This window comes from Streptopelia decaocto (genome assembly GCF_964273445.1).
Source record: "Streptopelia decaocto genome assembly, chromosome: 24".
Classification (NCBI taxonomy): Eukaryota; Metazoa; Chordata; class Aves; order Columbiformes; family Columbidae; genus Streptopelia; species Streptopelia decaocto.
In genome coordinates, this window is record NC_138679.1 from 900,768 (window position 1) to 918,942 (window position 18,175).

General features: G+C 61.5%; 1 protein-coding gene across 2 annotated transcripts; it reads left to right on the forward strand.

Annotated features, from left to right (window-relative positions):
- The first annotated feature begins 426 nt into the window (after positions 1 to 426).
- Positions 427 to 18,151, forward strand: PIK3R2 (phosphoinositide-3-kinase regulatory subunit 2). Of its 2 annotated transcripts, XM_082071786.1 has the most exons (17): positions 477 to 531; positions 3,006 to 3,089; positions 5,912 to 6,639; positions 9,885 to 9,977; positions 10,441 to 10,503; positions 11,257 to 11,388; positions 11,525 to 11,726; positions 11,836 to 11,921; positions 12,373 to 12,478; positions 12,583 to 12,681; positions 12,791 to 12,971; positions 13,171 to 13,296; positions 13,417 to 13,559; positions 13,742 to 13,918; positions 14,194 to 14,265; positions 14,694 to 14,864; positions 15,594 to 18,151. In XM_082071786.1, the coding sequence occupies exons 3-17, from the start codon at positions 6,300 to 6,302 to the stop codon at positions 15,784 to 15,786; spliced, it is 2,184 nt and encodes a 727-aa protein (XP_081927912.1). In that variant the 5' UTR covers positions 477 to 531; positions 3,006 to 3,089; positions 5,912 to 6,299; the 3' UTR covers positions 15,787 to 18,151. The 2 variants fall into 2 exon arrangements, with proteins under 2 accessions (XP_081927911.1, XP_081927912.1); XM_082071785.1 differs by lacking the exon at positions 3,006 to 3,089 and having other exon boundaries at positions 427 to 531.
- The last annotated feature ends 24 nt before the right edge of the window (positions 18,152 to 18,175 follow it).

Genomic DNA, 18,175 nt, shown 5'->3' on the forward strand with positions numbered 1-18,175 from the left:
CAGATGCAACGCCCGGTGCAATGCCCGGTGCAGTCCCCGTGCCCGATGCAGTCCCGGTGCCCGGCGCAATGCCCGGTGCAGTTCCGGTACCAGATGCAATGCCCGATGCAGTCCCGGTACCCGTTGCAGTCCCGGCTCCCGGTACAATGCCCGGTGCAGTCCCGGTACGACGCCCGGTGCAGTCCCGGTACAATGCCCGGTGCAGTCCCGGTACAATGCCCGGTGCAGTCCCGGTGCCCGCTCCGCGGTCCCGTCCCGCCGCCAGGAGGCGCCGCCGCGCTCCGCCAAGCACTCGGCTCCTTCCGGAGCGGCTCGGGCGAGGGGCGTGGTCCCGAGCGCAGCCGGCGGCCGGGGGAAGGGGCGGGGCCAGCTCGTCTTCGGAAGGATTCGTTCCTCTCCGGCATCTGTCGGGTATTTCCGGGGCGGGTTCGGGCCGTTCCGGCGCTGTTCGGGCCCTTTCCCAGGCTGCCGCCGGGCTGGGAGGTCGGAGCGGGCTGGAGCCGAGCGGCGGCGGATGGGGCCGGAGCAGAGGTGGGACGGGACCGGGACCGGGACCGGGAGCGGGGGAGAGGGGAGGCCGGGGTGGGAGCCAGACCCAGGGCCTGGCGCGGGGACTCGCGGTGAGCGCGGCCGCTCAGCGGGAGGCGCCCCGGGGGCCCTGCCGAGGCTGTGCCCCGGCCCGGGGGCTGCACCGGGGCTGTCCCCGGCCCTCTCCCGGTGCTGCCAGCGCAGTGTCACCCCCCCAGGGCTGTGCCGCCCCAGGGCTGGCCCTGTCCCCCCCTCCCCGAAGCGCCAGGGCAGGTCCCCCGTGTCCCCCCCATGGTGGGGACCTCAGTGCCGTTCCCCATGCAATGGTGCCAGTGCGGGGACCTCCCCCTTGGTAGGGTCCCCCCCTCATTGTTGAGGTCCCGGGCACCCCCTGGGGGTGACAAAGCCCCTGTCAGGGCTCCATCCTGGGCTGGGGACTTGTCCCCACGGCGGTTCTGCCCCAGCAGACGGGGGCTGGGTGACTATGGGGTGCCCCTGCCCAGCCAGGGGGGCTGTGGCTTTGCTGGCTCCAGTGTCCCCAAACCCTGGCTCCGGGACGGTGACCAGCCCCCCTTGGTGCCCCGCGTCCCTCCAATCCTGGGGATGTTTCCCGACCCCTTTGAAGAGGAGCTTCCCGTGGTCACGTACGTCCACTTTGAGGCTCCGTGTTCAATAGGAAATAAAACCGGGGGGGCAGAAACCTGTTTAAAATGAGAGCTGCGAAGAGTGCCAGCAGGATTGCGCCTTTCGGCACCCGGCGTGGTGGGGGCACAGCCGCCTCTCCTCCCCGGTAAAGCCAGGCTTTTATTTCCCAAGCCACTCTCTGAGCCACTGGGGAACTGGCCCTGTGACTTTCTCTGTGAGAGCGAGAGAATGGAGACAGCTGAGTAAATATAGCCTAAATCACTGCTTTCCTGGCCGTTCCCCCGCCCTGCGGAGGGCTGGCGTGTCCCCGAGGCTGGGTTGGCCTCTGCTCTACTCATCGGCTCCTCCATGATGTGGGAAAGTCCAAGCGATGGTTTGGTTTTCTTTGGTGACTCTTTTCTCTGACGTGGGCAGATCGTGCTTCGATCTGCCCGTGCGGTTCGCGGCGAGGCTCCGCTCTCCCAGAGCTCATCGCTGCCCCCAAAAAGCTCCGTTTTTAACTCGCTGGAACGTGGTTTTCGGCACAACGGGGAAATCCTTCTCTGCCCGCAACTGGGTCTCGCCGGACAAAAGCGCCGGGTTGGAAGAGGAGCCGCGGCTGAGCTGGAATGGTTCGCGGAGCCAGTTTGGAGCCGTGTCAGAGCGCCGGCGCTTCGCTCCCAGCGCTGCGGTGTGTTTACAGTGAAAAAAAAGGAGTATTTATAATATCGAGAGCTCTTTTAATTCCCCTGGGAATATCTGGAGCCGCAGCTTGGAGCTAAAGTAGCCAAGAAATGGAAGATAAAAAGCAAACAGAGGAAGGGACAGCGGGTTTCTCAAGTTGGACGGTCTTGCCTCTCTCAACCAATACCCGAAATGTGTTGGCCTGCAAACGTGATTGCTGTAGAGCTGCTAAAAAATCAGCGTAGGAATCCCAGATACCCCAGGGAATGTGATTCTAAGCAGATAAGTTAGCAGCAGCAGTTGGTTTTTTTTAAACTGTAATTTTTGAGGGAAGTAGCCAGAACATTGGGGTTATTTCTGATTTAAAAAGTCCCTAAGCCCAGCCTGTGAATGCTCTGAAATGGAAGTAGTTCTCTCTCAGAAATGAGGAAGGTATCGGTTATCCCGAGGAAGAGGATTTATGAGGCTCCTCAGGTCCTGCTCACCATAACATTTAGTTCTTGAGTGGAAATGTTGGAGATACTCCTTCATTCCCTTGGGCTTCAGTGGATAAAGTGAAGTATTCAATGAAATCCAGGGCTGAGCAGTCAGTGCTCCATGTCCCTGGCGGGGGTGGTTGCATGGGGAGTGTTTCTTGGTGAGAAAAGAGGTAAAACCAGCCTAATCTGTCCCAAATTATACACTGGGGTTCGCAAGCTCTCGGCCCAGCTGTGCGGAGCGGGAGGACTCGGTGCAGCCGCAGTTGTCACCACAGGGCACGATGTGGCAGGCGCTGCCGTGTCCATTTTCGTTTCCATGCCCAGTTGCGTTGTCCCATTTTCTGTCTTTTTTTTAATTAAAGGAAAAGTTTGTTCTCATTGCAGCCCATTAACGTGTAGCGTTTTGCAGCTCAAAACTTGATTTGATGGGGTTTTGGTTGCTAAGGGTTTGATGTAACTTGGGAAGATTTGAGCTGTTTAGATTGTTGTAAGCATATTCTTCTTTAAAAATATTTGTATGCGTTCTTTCGCCTCACTGGAGGGAAAGTCATTCTCAGTCTGGCTTCGAACTTTGAACTGCTCTTGGAACTGGGTTAAAAAGCACAGGAACCACATTTAAAACGTTAAGATGCTTTTATTTATGCGCTGGGCGCACACAAAAAAAGACTTGTAATGTGTTTTTTGTTTCAGGCCCATGTATTAAACAAAGCAAGTATTGACAGCAGTTAATGAATCGAGGGATTGTTCCTGGGCGCTGAGATAGATTTACCAAAGGTATTTAGATGTCTGGTGCATGGGGTTTTTCTTGCAGCGAGCGCTCGCCAGCGCGGACGCTCCAGGTTCTTCTCCGAGAGCGGCGCTGGAGCCCGGCCCGGCCGGAATCTTTTGGCAGCGCGCAGATCCCCGCTCGCGCTCCGCGCCCGCCGACACGCTCCTGCCTGTCCCCGCTCTCCCTCCTGCCTTTCCCCACTTGCCTTCCCTGCAGAAAGCTGGTTTGTAGGGGTTTGGGAAGCGTCTGTTCTCCCTCCCCAAAGACGCGCGGATTCGCTCAGCTGCTTTTCAGGGGTGCGGAGCCTCCCTGCCGTCCCACGCGCACAGATGGGGCTGGGAAACCACTGACTGGGTCTGTGGTGGGACAGAGGGACAAGTGTTTCCCCTGGAGGGGACAGTGGGTTTTGCCGTGTGGGTTTGGCTTTCGCAGGGGGCTCCTCACCCGTCTTCTGGCTTTAAATTCTCTGTATTTTTTCATGTTCCCAGTGACCTGCTGGGCCGTGGGGAGCAGAGGGGGCACAGAGCTGCGTCTGTGTTCCCACCGCAGGGGAGGAAGCTGGAAGGAGTCATAGAATCATAGAATAAACCTTAGAGATCATCTTATCCCAGCCCTGCCATGACAGGGACATCGTCACCAGCTCAGGGTGCTCAGACCCATCCAGCCTGGCCTGGGATGTCTCCAGGGATGGTTCATCCACCACCTCTCTGGCCAACCTGGCACAGGCTCTCACCACTCTCGGTGCCAAAAATGTCTTATGTCCAGCCTGAATCTCAGAGCAGAAGCTGCAGGACCTGCTCTTTGGAGAGACTCGCTGCTCCAGGGCAACTCTCTCCTCTTCCCACCCTTCCATGCAGGTTTTAAAGAAGCTACTGAACAAGTTCGCCAGGGCTCAGTGCTTTGTCCTTCCAGCCTTGTCGGAGGCACCGGGGAGCACCGACCGCGCTGGGTTTGGGCTCTGGGTGCAATTACAGGGTCTGTCGGACCCTGACAAGCAGCGTCTAGAGGGGCAAGGAGCCTGCTTGTAAGTCTCTCTTTATATTCTGGATGATGAAGTAATATTTTCCTGGATGGAGCTGGTCGGGTCGGGGAAATGCCGTCCCCGGCTCCGCGGGGATGTGCCGCTTCTCTTGCAAATACCCCATCCCCAGGGTCTCCCTGTGAGTCCTGCAGCCTCGTGTCGCTCCTGGAGCTCCGGGAAAACCCTCCAGCGACCCAAATCAAGCTCGATCCTGTTCCTCACCCGCCGAATCCTGCCTGCGAGCGTCCTGCGCCCCCGCGGGCAGCGCCTGCTCCTTCGTGCACAGCACACCCAGCCGGGACGCTTGCCCGAGCAACGAGCGCGGGCCCTGGCTGCTGCACGGGTTTTATGCGCCATGGCCTCTTTTGTGCCTTTTTTTGTCAAGAGAAGGAGCCCGCAGCATGGCAAGCTGGCTGCGGAGAGGCAAAATTGGCTCCTCATGGCAGATTTGCACCGATTTGGGGCTTTCTGGCAGCGCACGGGGGTAGGAACGTGCCGGAGGGACGAGGGGCTTTGGAGCCCATGAGAACTCTTAACGTCTCGCTGGCCGGGGAGGTTTTATTTTGAAATAGCGCGGATCCCGGCGTTAGTGTCTCTCGCGGCGTCCAGCCAGCGGTCGGAGCGGCTTTGGCTTCGGCCCCGCTGGGAAAGGTGCCCGGGCTCCCCGCGCCTCCCTCCCGCAGCCCTGAAAAGCTCCTTCCTGCTCGCTAATAGTTTGCAGATGAGACTCGAAAGTTTGAGCCGGGTTGGGTGGGTTTGGGGCCAAAACGCCTCAAAGCGTTAAGACGACCCGCGGAGCTTCTCGGGGTGTCCCTGGGGTTTGGCTCCACCAGCTCCCCCGGGCCCGGGTTGGCTGGGAGAACTGGGGTTTGCCCGGGGGAAGTGGAAAACTGGCCGGTGCAAGCGGGAGGGGATGGGAAAAAAAGGCCGTGCCCGGCTGGTGGGAATGCCCCGACTCATCCAGCCCTTCAACAACATGTTATAACCCAGGTTTGGGGTTTTTTTGGTGGATTTTTGGGCAGGGCAGGCAGCTTATTCTTCAGTTTCTCTCCGAATAGCTGAAAGGCAGTTAGCAGCTTTACGCAGACTTGAAGGCTTCTTGAAGGTTATTTTCGCTGGTCTCGCCTCCGTTGCTGCGAGCAGAGCCCGTGCCCGCACTTGATGCTGCTGCTGCCTTTGAAAGGTTCAAAAATGTACTTTGCTCAGAGCGGAGCTTTGAAGTGCTGCTCTGTGGGGATGGCAGAGGCACCTCGGCAGCCGGGTGCCGCAAGCTCGGTTAACCCGCGTTTGCGGGCAGCTGCCTTCACACGATGACTCTGCGCACGGGGGAGATGTAAAGGTGACTTGTAAAATCGAATCGATGTAGCAAGAAAAGGTTAAATCTGTTTGTTTTGCTCCTATTCAGGGCCTCCAGCTGGTGGTTGCGGGGGTCACCCTTTTCTCTGTGCAGAAGTTCCTGCATAAAAAGGCTTTTTTGTCCCGTTTGTTGTCTTGTTTGCATAAGTGCTGCGAGGAGGGTGAGCTGGAGAAGGGGTGGAAGCTCTTTGGGCTGCAGGGCCGGCGCTGGCTTGGAGCAGGGAGGAGGTGACATTCCTGCACGCGGCTCCTCGCTCATTTTTTTGGGAGCGTAAATTGGAATTAAGCATCTCCTGGTTGGATCCGCGGCTCAGCAGCAGCTGGTGGGGAGGAGAGAGGCGCTTCCCGCCTCTCCCAGCTGCTCGGATGAACCCCCAGTTCGAAGCTTGGCGTCTTGGGGGGGTTTTGGGTGTCTGACTGTGCAGTGACAGGTGGTTCTTCTCTTGGCAGGCGCTGGGAAGGGAGACGGAGCACGTCACGCTGTTCCAGGCTGGAATCGCACCGTGGTTTTACCCCCCAGACTCCAAGAAACCTGCTGCTTTTTCAGCGAAGCGGACCCTGATCTCCCGTTTCTCCGCTGCATGCCCGCTCACAAGTGCTGGATTATGTTTGTCTCCTTCTCCCTTTGCTCCATAATTTGGCTGAATCGCGGTTTCAAGCTCAGGAAAAGGGGCTGCACCTAAGCGTGCCAGGACACCCACACCAAGCTCGTGCGGTGCTGGTTCACGTCGAGACGTTCGGAGCGCCGATGGGGGAGAGCTGCCTCTGAAATCCCTCCTTTCCCACCCAAAACCACGCCGCCTCGCCGTTCAGAGCCTGTCTCCCCGCCGCAGAGAGGATGGGCAGCACCGATGGGTTCCAGTACCGCGCGCTCTACCCCTACCGCAAGGAACGCGAGGAGGACATCGATCTGCTGCCCGGGGACATCCTGGTGGTCAGCAAGGGGGCCCTGCAAGCCTTGGGCTTCAAAGACGGGGATGAGCAGACCCCTAATCAGATCGGGTGGATCTTGGGCGTTAACGAGCGGACCAAGCAGAAGGGGGACTTTCCCGGCACGTATGTGGAGTACGTGGGGCCCGTGAAGATCTCGGTCCCTTCCCACCGGCCGCGGGTGCAGAGACCCCTCCCCGCCACGCCGGGGGCTGGCGGGGGCCGCTTGCCGGAGGCTCTGGAGCAAGGTAAGCGCTGCCGTGGTTGCTCCAAGACATCCCCGCTCCCAGCGTGTGGCTGATGAGGGGGTGTTGGTGGCTTTGCGGGACGGCGGTGAAGCCCTTGGCTTGGCAGCAGCCTGGGGGGCAGAATCACAGAGTGGTTTGGGTTGGGAGGGACCCTCCACACTCATCTCGTCCAGCCCATGACAGGGACATCGTCACCAGCTCAGGGTGCTCAGACCCCGTCCAGCCTGGCCTGGGGTGTCTCAGGGATGGTTCATCCACCACCTCTCTGGCCAACCTGGGCCAGGCTCTCACCACCCCCAGGGCCAACAATTCCTTCCTCATGTCTCAGTTTTGGGCTCACGCTTAGAGAAAAAAGCACATTGTCCCTCCAGCTTCTTGGAGCGAGCCTTGTCCCGCTCCTTGTTACCGCTCCAGGATCCTTCTCCCTCTCTGGTCTGTGACCAGCCAGGATCCCTGCGGTCCCTGGACCCTCTCCCTGCTCTGCTGAGGGTTTTGCTCTTCTCCCTCCCTTTAGGAACAGCTCCTGACCTCTCCCAACCACCTCCCTGCCTCCGGAGCGCCCGGGGCGTCGCTCCCTGCCAAGAGCCGCTCGGCCCCGCTGAGACACGCAATTAACTTGTCTCTGGGCAAAGAGAAGAGTCAGGCTCTAAAAGAGAACTTCTGAGAACTGGAGCTAATTGCTTCTCTGCCTGGCACCCGGCCCTTCCCGCGGATCGCGGAGCTCGCGCCTGATCCCGGCCGGCGCTGGGCTTGGGACCGACCTCCTTCTTTCCTGTGTTTTCATGTTTTTAAATTGTACAGGCCCTGTGGCTTGGGCTCAGCAGGCTCTATGTGCTCTGAGATGGCAAACGGGCGTTTCGCTGCCTTTGCTCCTCCCGCGCCTTGCAGAGCAGCTTGAACTGGTGTGTACTGGGGGAGCGGGGTCAGCGGAGGAGCTGGCGGGGATCAGAAAGCGCTCCCGATCCCCCTCGTCCCATCAGATGCTTCGGGCTGCGTGGAACATCCCTGGGGTCTTAAGGCACAGGAAGGAGACCCCGCCTCCGAACTTGGGGTGCCGGGGTGTGTCTGCAGCTCGCAGAGCTGCCCCCCATCCTCCCGCTCCCTCAGCCGGGGGGGCGGCCCCGGGAAGTGTCTCCGCAGGGTGGGAAGGCGGCCGGGCCGTGGGTTTGGGTTGGCAGCGAGAGCCGCTGTCCGGAGCCATCCCGCTCACAACCTGCCTTTCCAAGAAAGCCGCTTCTCCGGGAGCCGGGGGCGCGCTCCGCGGGGGGCGATGCGCCGCCCTGCCCGCGCCCAGCCCCGCGCTCCCTCGTGGCCGCCTTTACTGCATTTGTGTCTTCGTGGGCTCCCTCCTCCTCCTCCTCGTCCCCAGCGGAGTTTGGCGGGGGCGTGTTTGGGTGGTCGGAGCCGTCGCCCTGAGCAGGGGTGGGGATCTCAGGGATGTGGAAGGAGATACGTGCCAAAGCGCCCGACACGCACAAAATACAAGGTTGGGAAAGAAACCCCAAACCGGCCAGTCTGCGCCCTGCGCGGGGATGGAGCAGAGAGGGGATCGCGTACCAGGACCGGCCAGGGGGGTGTCAGCCTTGTCCCCATCCCTCGTGGGTCCAGCCCCACAGCTGGGGTGACAATTCAAACCTCAAAGGCCATTTTAGCGCTGGGATGCTGGTGGGGAGATGCATTTTTGCGACTGAGAAGCTATATTTAAGCCAAGCCTGTGTTATTTCTTCGCGGTCTGCGCTTTGGGAGGTGCAGGGGTGTCTCCTGGCTGCCCTGCGGAGCTCAGAGCTGGTGGCATTTCTGCCCTGCTGTCCCGTCCTAGCTGACGGGGGCCGTGAGCTCCCCGGTGTCACACACGGAGCAGGGACAATGCCACATTGCCACCCAGCCCTGGAGCGGCACTGTCCCCGCAGAGCAGCCAGAACCCAGCGCTTTCTGCCCGCGGATTTACGAGCTGCCGGGCTTTGCCTTCCGTCGAGAACACGAGCGGAAAATGCGGCTGGGAACTATTTCCGCAGCTGCCCGGCCGTGCTGTGAGCAGCCTTGTTCGCGGCGCCCTGGCCGGCTCCGCCACGGCCTCTCTCCTTTTATTTTATCTATATTTTTTTACAAAAAGGCGAGCGCTGCCTGCTGAAGCAGCACATTCCCGGCCCGGCCACGTGTGCAGCACCACTATTTATTCTCCTTTCAGCCCTTCCCCGAGGGGTCAGGCCCGGCGCTGCCAGCCTGGCACCTCGCCTGCGGCTTCCCCAGCCCCACCAGCACCATGCGGGTCCCGTCCCGTGCCCGGGGGCTCTTTCTGGTGACAATTTTACCCCCCTCCAAACAACACAAGACCTTGCAGAGCTGCCCCTCTGCTCCTCAGCACCCACACGAGCTGCTGCGTTTCCCCGTGGGTGCAGGAGGAGTTCCAGAATTGCTGTGAGACCACACCGGGTGCCTTGGGGTCAGATCTGTGACAACAGAGCCGTGTTTCACAACGGGGAGCAGCCTTTCTGTGCGTGTGGAGCGTCCTGGGTGTCCTGGGCTCCCCGGGGTCTGCCTGGTCCTGTGGACGAGCCCGGAGGAGCCTCCTGCACCGGCTGGTGCTTAATTAGAAGAAAAACGGGGCTCTGGCGCGGCTCATCCTTTGGCAAACGTCCCGCTGGCAGCTGCTCGCCCGGGCCTGCGCGTTCCTGCCCTGGCATGTGTCACCCTGCGGCACAACGTGCCCGGCGCTGGGACATCACGATCTCCTGGAGGTGACAGCAAAATGCCAGATGGAGCTGTGGATCCCCCAGGAGTAGTGGGGGGGACCCCCGTCCCATGTCTGCGCCCCGTAACGGCAGGGGAGGCCGAGGGCTGGTTTCCATGTTAAACGAGCAATCGAGGGCAGGAATTTGCTGACACGGCGTTCTGCTGGATGAATCGCGGCGCAGCGCCGCCAGCGAGCTCCCGGGCCCCGCTCCGCCAGCCCGGGCAGGGACCGAGCCCGGGGACACGGGGGAGCAGCAGGCGTCCCCCAAACGCACCCCATGGGGGCTCAGAGCAAAGCCGGGCTTAACCAGTGCCATACTGGTTTCTGAGCCGGTTTATGGGTTCCCCGCAGCCTCCGTGTGGTGTTTGCGTGGGCTGTGGCCTCGTGGCCGCGGTTTTTCTTCCCTCTGGGACACCAGTGTTGGGACTGGCATTGGTTGTTTGTACCCCAGCCCATCTTGGGGGGCTGAGCGGGGTCTGACCCCCTTCTCTCCCTCTTTCTCCCCCTCCAGCGTCTCCTCTCCCAGATTTGCAGGACCAGTTCAGCCCTCCGGAGCTCGCGCCGCCGCTGCTGGTGAAACTGGTGGAAGCTATTGAGAAGAAAGGTAAGGGGAGATGCTGAGCACCCCCCAAAATGAGCACTGAGGGGCTGAGACCCCCCCCAAACCCCCCCAGCGAGGGCAGAAGGGGAGGCAGCTGTCTTTAAAAGCTGTTGGCTTTGGATGGAGCTCCGTGGGGGACACTGGATGCAGCTGCTTGCAGGAATGGGGGGGGGGGGGGTCTGTGCTCCCCCCTGAATTGAGCTGCGGTTCCCAAAGATTGGGCTCGACCCCTCCTGCAGAGACGTGGGGGTGCTGGGTCTGCACCCTGGCTGGGTGCTGGGGTGTGGAAAACACTTCCAGGAGAAACGGGGCCACTAAGCCAGGTGTCCCGGGGGCTGCGGGAGGTCGGTTCAGACGCCGGTTGGCCGTGCCGTAGCCATTGCCGGCCGGCACAGGGCTGGCACAAACCAGTACGTGCGCTGGGAGCCGCGGGGCTGCCGCTAACAGCAGCGTCCTCCCCCCGCAGGGTTAGACAGCGAGATGTTGTACAGGACATCTGGCTCCGAACTGCGGCAAGCGCTGCGAACCGGTAAGAACCAGCTCGGCGCGGGGAGGAGGCGAATCGGCTCAGATGGAGGAGATTAGGGGACGTGACAGCGCCAGTGCTAATGCAATCCAGGCAGTTCCTGGCTCCCGGCACCGCTGCTGTGGGGCTGGGGTGGCCCCACAGGTCCCCCTCTTGCGTGGAAGGGACGGGATGGGGGGACGAGAGGAAATGGCCTCAAGTTGCGCCAGGGGAGGTTGAGGTTGGATCTGGGAACAATTTCTCCCCCAAAGGGCTGTGGGGCATTGAACAGGCTGCCCAGGGCAGTGCTGGAGTCACCATCCCTGGAGGGCTGGACAGACGGACATGAGGTTCTCAGGACATGGGGCGGGGACAGGGGTGGGGGAATGGTTGGACTTGATGATCCTGAGGGGCTTTTCCAACCAAAATGATTCTGTGAAAGGGATGTGGCGCCAGCTCAGAGACTCGCAGCCCCACAGGCGAACCCCTGCGCTTGTGTCCGGCTGCTCTCGGGGTGCCAGTGGGCTGGTGGAGGTTTCTCTTGCTCTGTCACACCACAAATGAGCAGGGGAGGGTCTTTCAGCTCAGCTTGTTGGCTGGAGCTGCAGCTCCACTCTACCAGGAGCCTCATGTCTGGGGTGCAGGGGGGCACTTCCAGGCATCCCCCATGTCCCTAGGTGGTGTGACAGTCACCGGGACTGGTGCTGGCAGCACCGGAACTGCTGTTTGGTGCCCAGTGCTGGCCCCACCACCCATGGGACATCTCTGTCCCCACAGATTGGACCCTGGGCGACCTGGAGCCCTTCGACGTGCACTCCCTGGGCGAAGCGCTGCGGGGTTACCTGCAGGACCTGCCGTCCCCCGTGGTGCCGGTGGCCGTGCATGGGGACATCCTGCGTGTCCTGCAGGGTAAGAGCTTCGGGAACAGGCGGCTGGGTGGGACAAACACATTTGGGGTGTTACAGTAATTCCTGCAGCTGTGGGGGCTGTGTGACACAGGCACGAGTGGTGCCGGCTCCTCCATCGCGTCGTCTTCTCTCCCCAGAGATCCCCCAGCCCGAGAATTGCCGGAAGCAGCTGATGCTGGCCCTGGAGTCGCCTGCGGTCCCGCTGCAGAACACGCTCACCCTGCAGTTCCTGCTCCGGCATCTGGGGAAGGTATCGCAGCAAGCCGAGAGCAACAACCTCCACCCTCGGGCCTTGGGCGAGATTTTCGGGCCCCTGCTCGTGCGGCTGCCCGGCGCCAGGTACGGCAGGCTCTGCGCTGGGATGGAGCGGGCGACACAGGGCTCAGGCATGGGAGGAATTCCCGATTCTCCCCAACAACCACTGATCTCGGCTCCTCTCTCTCTGCAGCCCGGAGCTGAGCCCTGACTTCTCCGTGCTCTTCCTGGAGATACTTCTGCAGACGAAGGAGTTGGAGCCAGAGCAGTTGCCTCCAGGTATTGATATCACAGAACAGTTTGGGTTGAAGGGGCCTTCCCAGTGCCCCCCCTGCCATGACAGGGACATCATCACCAGCTCAGGTTGCTCAGACCCCGTCCAGCCTGGCCTGGGGTGTCTCCAGGGATGGTTCATCCACCACCTCTCTGGCCAACCTGGGCCAGGCTCTCACCACCCTCAGTGGCAAAAAGATGCCCCTTCTTTGGGGCCCGAGGCGCTGGCGTTTGTGCTCCGTGGGTGTGGAGTCTCTGCCCCCACAAGCGGGTTGCAGAGGGCGTTTTTGTGCCCGGGGGCAGCTCAGAGTGTTCAGCTGCTGCCGTAGATGTGCCTGGATCAGCTCCTGGCAGCGTGGTGGCCAAGGGGGCTTCCCAGGACGGTCACTGCAGGGAGGGTGACACTGAGGGAGCCGGGACGTGAGGTCACCCTCCTCCTCCCCTCCTTCTCTTCCAGCTTTGCCTCCAAAACCTCCTAAGCCAAAGCCCAGCGCAGCCAGCCTGGCCAACGGGAACAGCGTGCCTTTGCAGGACGCCGAGTGGTACTGGGGGGACATTTCTCGGTAAGGGGGTGTCTGGCAGGTGACATTTGCGTGCTGCGTCCTTCCTGTTGTGCCAGGGAGCTCTGCTGGCACCTCACAGGCCATGACGATCGCGTTCCTTGCAGGGAGGAGGTGAACGAGAAGCTCCGGGACACGCCAGACGGTACCTTCTTAGTGCGCGACGCCTCCAGCAAGATCCAGGGAGAGTACACGCTCACGCTCAGGTGGGCACTGGGGTCCCCGAGAGCCTCCGCTGCTCTGAGAGGGAGTTGTCACCGCATGTCCCACGCGTCAGGGTGGTGATCGGTGCCCTGTGTCCCCTCCCCGCTGCAGGAAGGGCGGCAATAACAAGCTGATCAAGATCTTTCACCGGGAAGGGAAATACGGCTTCTCTGAGCCCCTGACTTTCGGCTCGGTGGTGGAGCTCATCACCCATTACCGGCACGAGTCACTTGCCCAGTATAACGCCAAACTGGACACCAGGCTGCTCTACCCCATCTCCAAGTACCAGCAGGTGAGGCCTGAGCTGCTGGGACACAACGGGGAGTGCAGCCCCAACAGGGGCCATTGCTCATCCATCCGTGGCAAGTAGCATCCCACTGCTTGCCCCGTGCTGGGATGTCGCTTTTTGGGGTGCTGGGGTGGATTTTGTGGGAGCAGCTGCCCTGCCAAGGGGCAGGAGCAGGTCCTGAGCGACGCTGTGTGTGCGGCAGGACCAAGTGGTGAAAGAAGACAGCGTGGAGGCCGTTGGGGAGCAGCTGAAGGTCTATCACCAGCAGTACCAGGACAAGAGCTGGGAGTACGACCTGCTGTACGAGGAGTACACACGCACTTCGCAGGTACCGCCACCCCCCGGGCCGCCCCGCACCCCCGATCGCTGCGCCGGGGGAAGAAGGGATGAGAACGGGCAAAAACCTGCCCGAGTCCTCCCAATCCTCAGCCCTCCCCTCCCTTTCCAGGAGCTGCAGATGAAGAGGACGGCAATCGAGGCTTTCAACGAGACCATCAAGATCTTTGAGGAGCAGTGCCAGACGCAGGAGAAGTGCAGCAAGGAGTACATCGAGCGCTTCCGACGGGAGGGCAACGAGAAGGAGGTGCAACGGTGAGCACCGGGGGTGCCAGGACCGGTGCTGGAAGGGGCTGGGGGCTGCAAAGCACCGTCCTCAGCCCAGGCTGCGCAGTCCTCGCCTCTCCAGCAGCGCGCTGTGCCGAGCTGGCAGGCCGCCGCCTCTGCCGCCTCCACGCTGGCCTGCAGCCTAAACCCCGCTTCTTTCCCCCCCCAAGGATCCTCATGAACTCGGAGAAACTCAAATCTCGCATCACGGAAATCCACGACAGCAAGATGAAGCTGGAGCAGGACCTGAAGAAACAAGCCTCGGAGAACCGGGAGATCGACAAACGCATGAACAGCCTCAAGCCAGACCTCATGCAGCTGCGCAAGCTCCGGGACCAATATTTGGTGTAAGTAATTCCTGCCCCCGCGCAGGGCTGGGAATGGGGCCCTGCTGCCCCTCCAGCCCAGCCCGGCAGCCGTTCAGCTGGTTCCTGGAGGGTTTTGGGGTTTGTAAAACCGGCTGGTGAGCTGCTGAGCCCTGCGGCGTGTGGCCTCGGGGCATGGCAGCCCCTCAAAGGGGACGGCTGCTGCCCTCTGGTGATGGCAGCGCAAGCGCCGCGAGCCGGGCGCGCTGGGGAGCCGGGCGCGGTGCCCGCGCTGAGCTCTGCCTGTCCCTCCCCAGGTGGCTGACGCAGAAAGGAGCCCGGCAGAAGAAAATCAACGAGTGGTTGGGCATCAAGAACGAGACGGAGGAGTGAGTGTCCCCGCTGACGCGGTGTGGGGTGGAATCAGAATCGTTTGGGTTGGGAAAGACCCTCGAGATCGAGCCCAGGAACCCCAGGAATACCCCATGTCCTGAGAACCTCATGTCCGTCTGTCCAGCCCTCCAGGGATGGTGACTCCAGCACTGCCCTGGGCAGCCTGTTCCAATGCCCCACAGCCCTTTGGGGAAGAAATTGTTCCCAATATCCAATCTAAACCTCCCCTGGCGTAACTTAAGGCCATTCCCTTTCATCCTCTCGGGATGTGGGGGCTGTGGGACCATGGGTGAGTCCCATCTCCCCACTAGGGAGCTGGGGATACCATCCCTGCTGGAAGGGGTGACAGCGTGTGGCAGAGGGGAGATGTGGGGGCCGTGTCCCCAAAGCGAGGGGGTCTGACCCTCCCTGCGCTCTGTTGCAGCCAATACTCCATGATGGACGACGAGGAGGAGCTGCCGCACCACGAGGAGCGGACGTGGTACGTGGGGAAGATCAACCGCTTGCAGGCGGAGGAGATGCTGTGCGGCAAACGAGACGGCACCTTCCTGATCCGCGAGAGCAGCCAGAAGGGCTGTTACGCCTGCTCCGTGGTGTGAGTAACCCTGCACGGACCTGCCGGACGCACCGGGCACGGGCCGAGCTCTCCCGGTACCGGTACCAGGCTGGGGGGTGAAGGGATGGAGAGGAGGAGGAGTTGGAGGTGCTGAAGGATTAAAGGTTGACCGTGAGCCGACAATGTGGGCTCGTAGCCCAGAAATCACGTTGTATCTTGGGCTGCATGTGGAGGGAGGGGATTCTGTGCCCCTCTGGTGAGATCCCTGTTCCAGCTCTGGGTCCTCAGCACAGGACACACATGGAGCTGCTGGGGAGGGGCCAGAGGAGCCCCAGGTTGACCCGAGGCTGGAGCAGCCCTGCTGGGGACAGGCTGGGAGAGCTGGGCGTTCAGCTGGAGAGAGAAAGGAGAGGAGAGGAAGGGAGAGGAGGAGAAGAGAAGAAAGAGGAAGAGAAGCTCCGGGGAGACCTTATTGCAGCCTTTCCGGAATTAAAAGGGGCTGAGAAGAAAGATGGGGACAGACTTTTGAGCAGGGCCTGTTGTGACAGGACAAGGGCGGATGGTTTTAAATTAAAAAAGGGGAGATTCGGGATGGATATAATGAAATTGTGGCCCTGAGGGTGGTGAGAGCCTGGCCCAGGTTCCCAGAGCGGTGGTGGATGAGCCATCCCTGGAGACGTTGCTGGACGGAGCTCTGAGGTGACACCGCCTGTGCTCTGCTGTCCCCGACCCCCGTGCGCTGACCCCGCGCTCCCTTATCTCCCGCAGGGTGGACGGTGACACCAAGCACTGCGTGATCTACAAAACGGCCACGGGCTACGGGTTCGCCGAACCCTACAACCTCTACGCCTCCCTCAAGGACCTGGTCTTGCACTACAAGCACACGTCCCTGGTGCAGCACAATGACTCCCTGAATGTCACCCTGGCGCACCCCGTCCTGTCCCAGCCGCCGGCCAGATGAGCAGCCCGAGCGCCACGCAAGAGCTGCCTCCAGCTTCTCCCCAGGGCGCTGCTTTCTGGCTCTGGACTCTCGCACCCTGTATAGTTCGAGTCTCTGTGCTCCTGCCCCTCCAGAGCCTCTGAGATGTCTGTGACTGTTCCTGGTGTCCCTTTTGGTCAGTAGCTTGAAACCCGTGTTGGCTGGTGGGACAAAAAGAACAGGCTGAGCTGTGGATTCTTCCAGCCTTTAGGAGGTGAGATCCAGCTGGGATTTGAGTCTCCGGGAGGCACACGCAGCCCACTCCTCTTCCCCGGCCAGCAGGTCAGATCCTTCCTCGCCGGCAGGTCGTCCTGCTGTGCGCCGCGTGTCACCGTCCCCGTGTCACCGCGGGGTCCCTGCCCGGTGCCGGAGGAGGAGGAGGCTCAGCTGAGCGTGCGCATCCTCCGCTCTCCCTCCCCTCGGGGGTGTTGGTGTTCGGTACGAGAGGTGCTGCTCCTCCAACTCACTTAGGAAGGAGAATCCCCATCCTCCACGGGGCTTCTGGGCCGAGGTCCCTGCTCATGTCACGCTCCGCCTCGCCGTCCTGTCCCCTGGTGTCACCGCCCCGGAGCGTTGCTGTCCGGATGTGGTTAAGCGACGAATCTCTCGTCCCAGTTGTGCCAACTAAGCTGTGAACCCCCCGTCGGTCCCCGTGGTTTTCCCGGCAGAGTCCAGGGGATGCGCAGCTGGTCGTTTCACGCTTGTCTTCTGGTGAATCTTCGCAACCTTAACCTGTTGTAGCTCTGTAAATACGGTTCGGTTCCTCATCGGCTCCTTCCCTAGTCCTGGTTTTTGCTGAACTCCCGCAGGCGCCCGGCTGGGCCGTCCCAGACTCAGCTCCGAGGGGCCGGAGGCGACACACACGACGAGCCCCCCCGGATGAAGGACCTGTCTGCCGCGGGAGGACGGTGTCTCCTGAGCGCCTCGCAATGTATATGCATGACGTGGAATTATGTATGCAAAGCACTTATAATCGTCAGTACTGTACGGGGAGCCAGGTGCCGGAGCCGCGGGTCGCCGGCGCGGGTTTGGTGTGTTTTGGATAGCGCTGAGGTCAGCGCGCTCGCGGGCAGCGGGGGGGCCCTGCAGGAGCTTCCCGAGCTGAGGCCGCGGCGGCGTTTGCTCCGCTGGGTTATTTTGCCCGCCTGGTTGGGACAAAACGCCCGTGATCCTCTTGATTTGCCCGAGAGGCTCTTCCCTTCTCGGGGCTGCGGCTGGTGGACGCCGGAGCTTCTGCCGCTTCCGCTCGGTGTCACCGCCCCGGGACCGCGCCGTCCCTCGTCCCCGCTCAGCGCTGCCGCGGGCGCTCCCCGGATCCTTGTGCAGCTGCGGTTGCTGGAGCAAAACGTCTTATCCGTGTCGCTCGCGGCGGCTCCTCGGCCGCACAGACCCCGCTCTGCGCTGTGGTTCTGGCTCTGGTTTCGGCGTTCGGTGCCGCGCCGCCGCGTTTGGCTTCGGGGGTCGCTTGGCAGAAGCCGTCGGGGCTGAGGAAGGGAACGGTTGGGGCTCGGTGTGAGGGGCGAGCGCACGTGTGCTGGGCTCAGCCCTGCGCCCCCTCCCAGGGCTGGGGGGCCCTTCGACACCCCAAATCCCGCTGGGGGTTCCCAGCCTCGGCTGCTCCTGCCCCCCGTCCCAGCTTCTCATGGTGGGTTTTTTACCCTTTCTGCTGAATTCTCCCCCCTCGCTGTCCCTTCCCGCCCAGAGCCTCTTGCACCCAGGAGCCCGGGGGGTGACGGTTCCCCCCGCGCATGGTCCCGGCCCCACCGGGGTGACGCCGCTCGCGAGTCCCCTGCACAACGAGGAGGAAAACGCCCTTTCCAGGGCCTCATTCCCCGACTTGCCCCCCAAAACCCAACTTACCCCCCCCGCTCCGAGCCCGCGCGCCCCCCGCGCTCAGCTCCGTGTCGTTGTCCCTTTGCTGCTTTCGCTCGCGCTGACCCGGGAGCGACGTGTCTCCAAAGCTCCGCTTCGCTGCTTCGTGACCCCCAACCCCGTGTCCCCAACCCGTGTCCTGTGGGTACAACGTGGCCGTTCCTGCTCCCCGGGGCACACCCTGGGGCTTCGTCCCTTCGTGTCACCGGGGGCTTTGTGCTCGGAGGGGACGTGGTGACCGCGCGGTTTTTAGTCCCCAAGTATCCACAATAATCAGTAACTCGCCAGCTGGGCTGTTCGTTGCCAGCAGTTCTCTCTGCTCTTCCTGTTGGTGTTCACTAACGTAAACCGCTCTTTGTTACGGTCAGAGGATTTGGTTTTGTACGGTACTTCAGCAGAAAAAGACAAAAAAACACAAAAACGACCAAAAAATACACACAAAAAAAGAGAAGAAATAAACAGAATTACTAAAGGGGCCGCGAGGATTCCTGTGGGTGTT

What these genes read in the sequence shown, in the direction of transcription:
- PIK3R2 (XM_082071785.1), top strand. Translation starts at nt 6,300, where the DNA reads ATGGGCAGCACCGATGGGTTCCAGTACCGCGCGCTCTACCCCTACCGC. An exon ending in CATCCTGCGTGTCCTGCAGG is followed by an intron (nt 11,389 to 11,524) that starts GTAAGAGCTTCG and finishes TTCTCTCCCCAG; the next exon opens with AGATCCCCCAGCCCGAGAAT. An exon ending in ATCAAGAACGAGACGGAGGA is followed by an intron (nt 14,266 to 14,693) that starts GTGAGTGTCCCC and finishes GCTCTGTTGCAG; the next exon opens with CCAATACTCCATGATGGACG.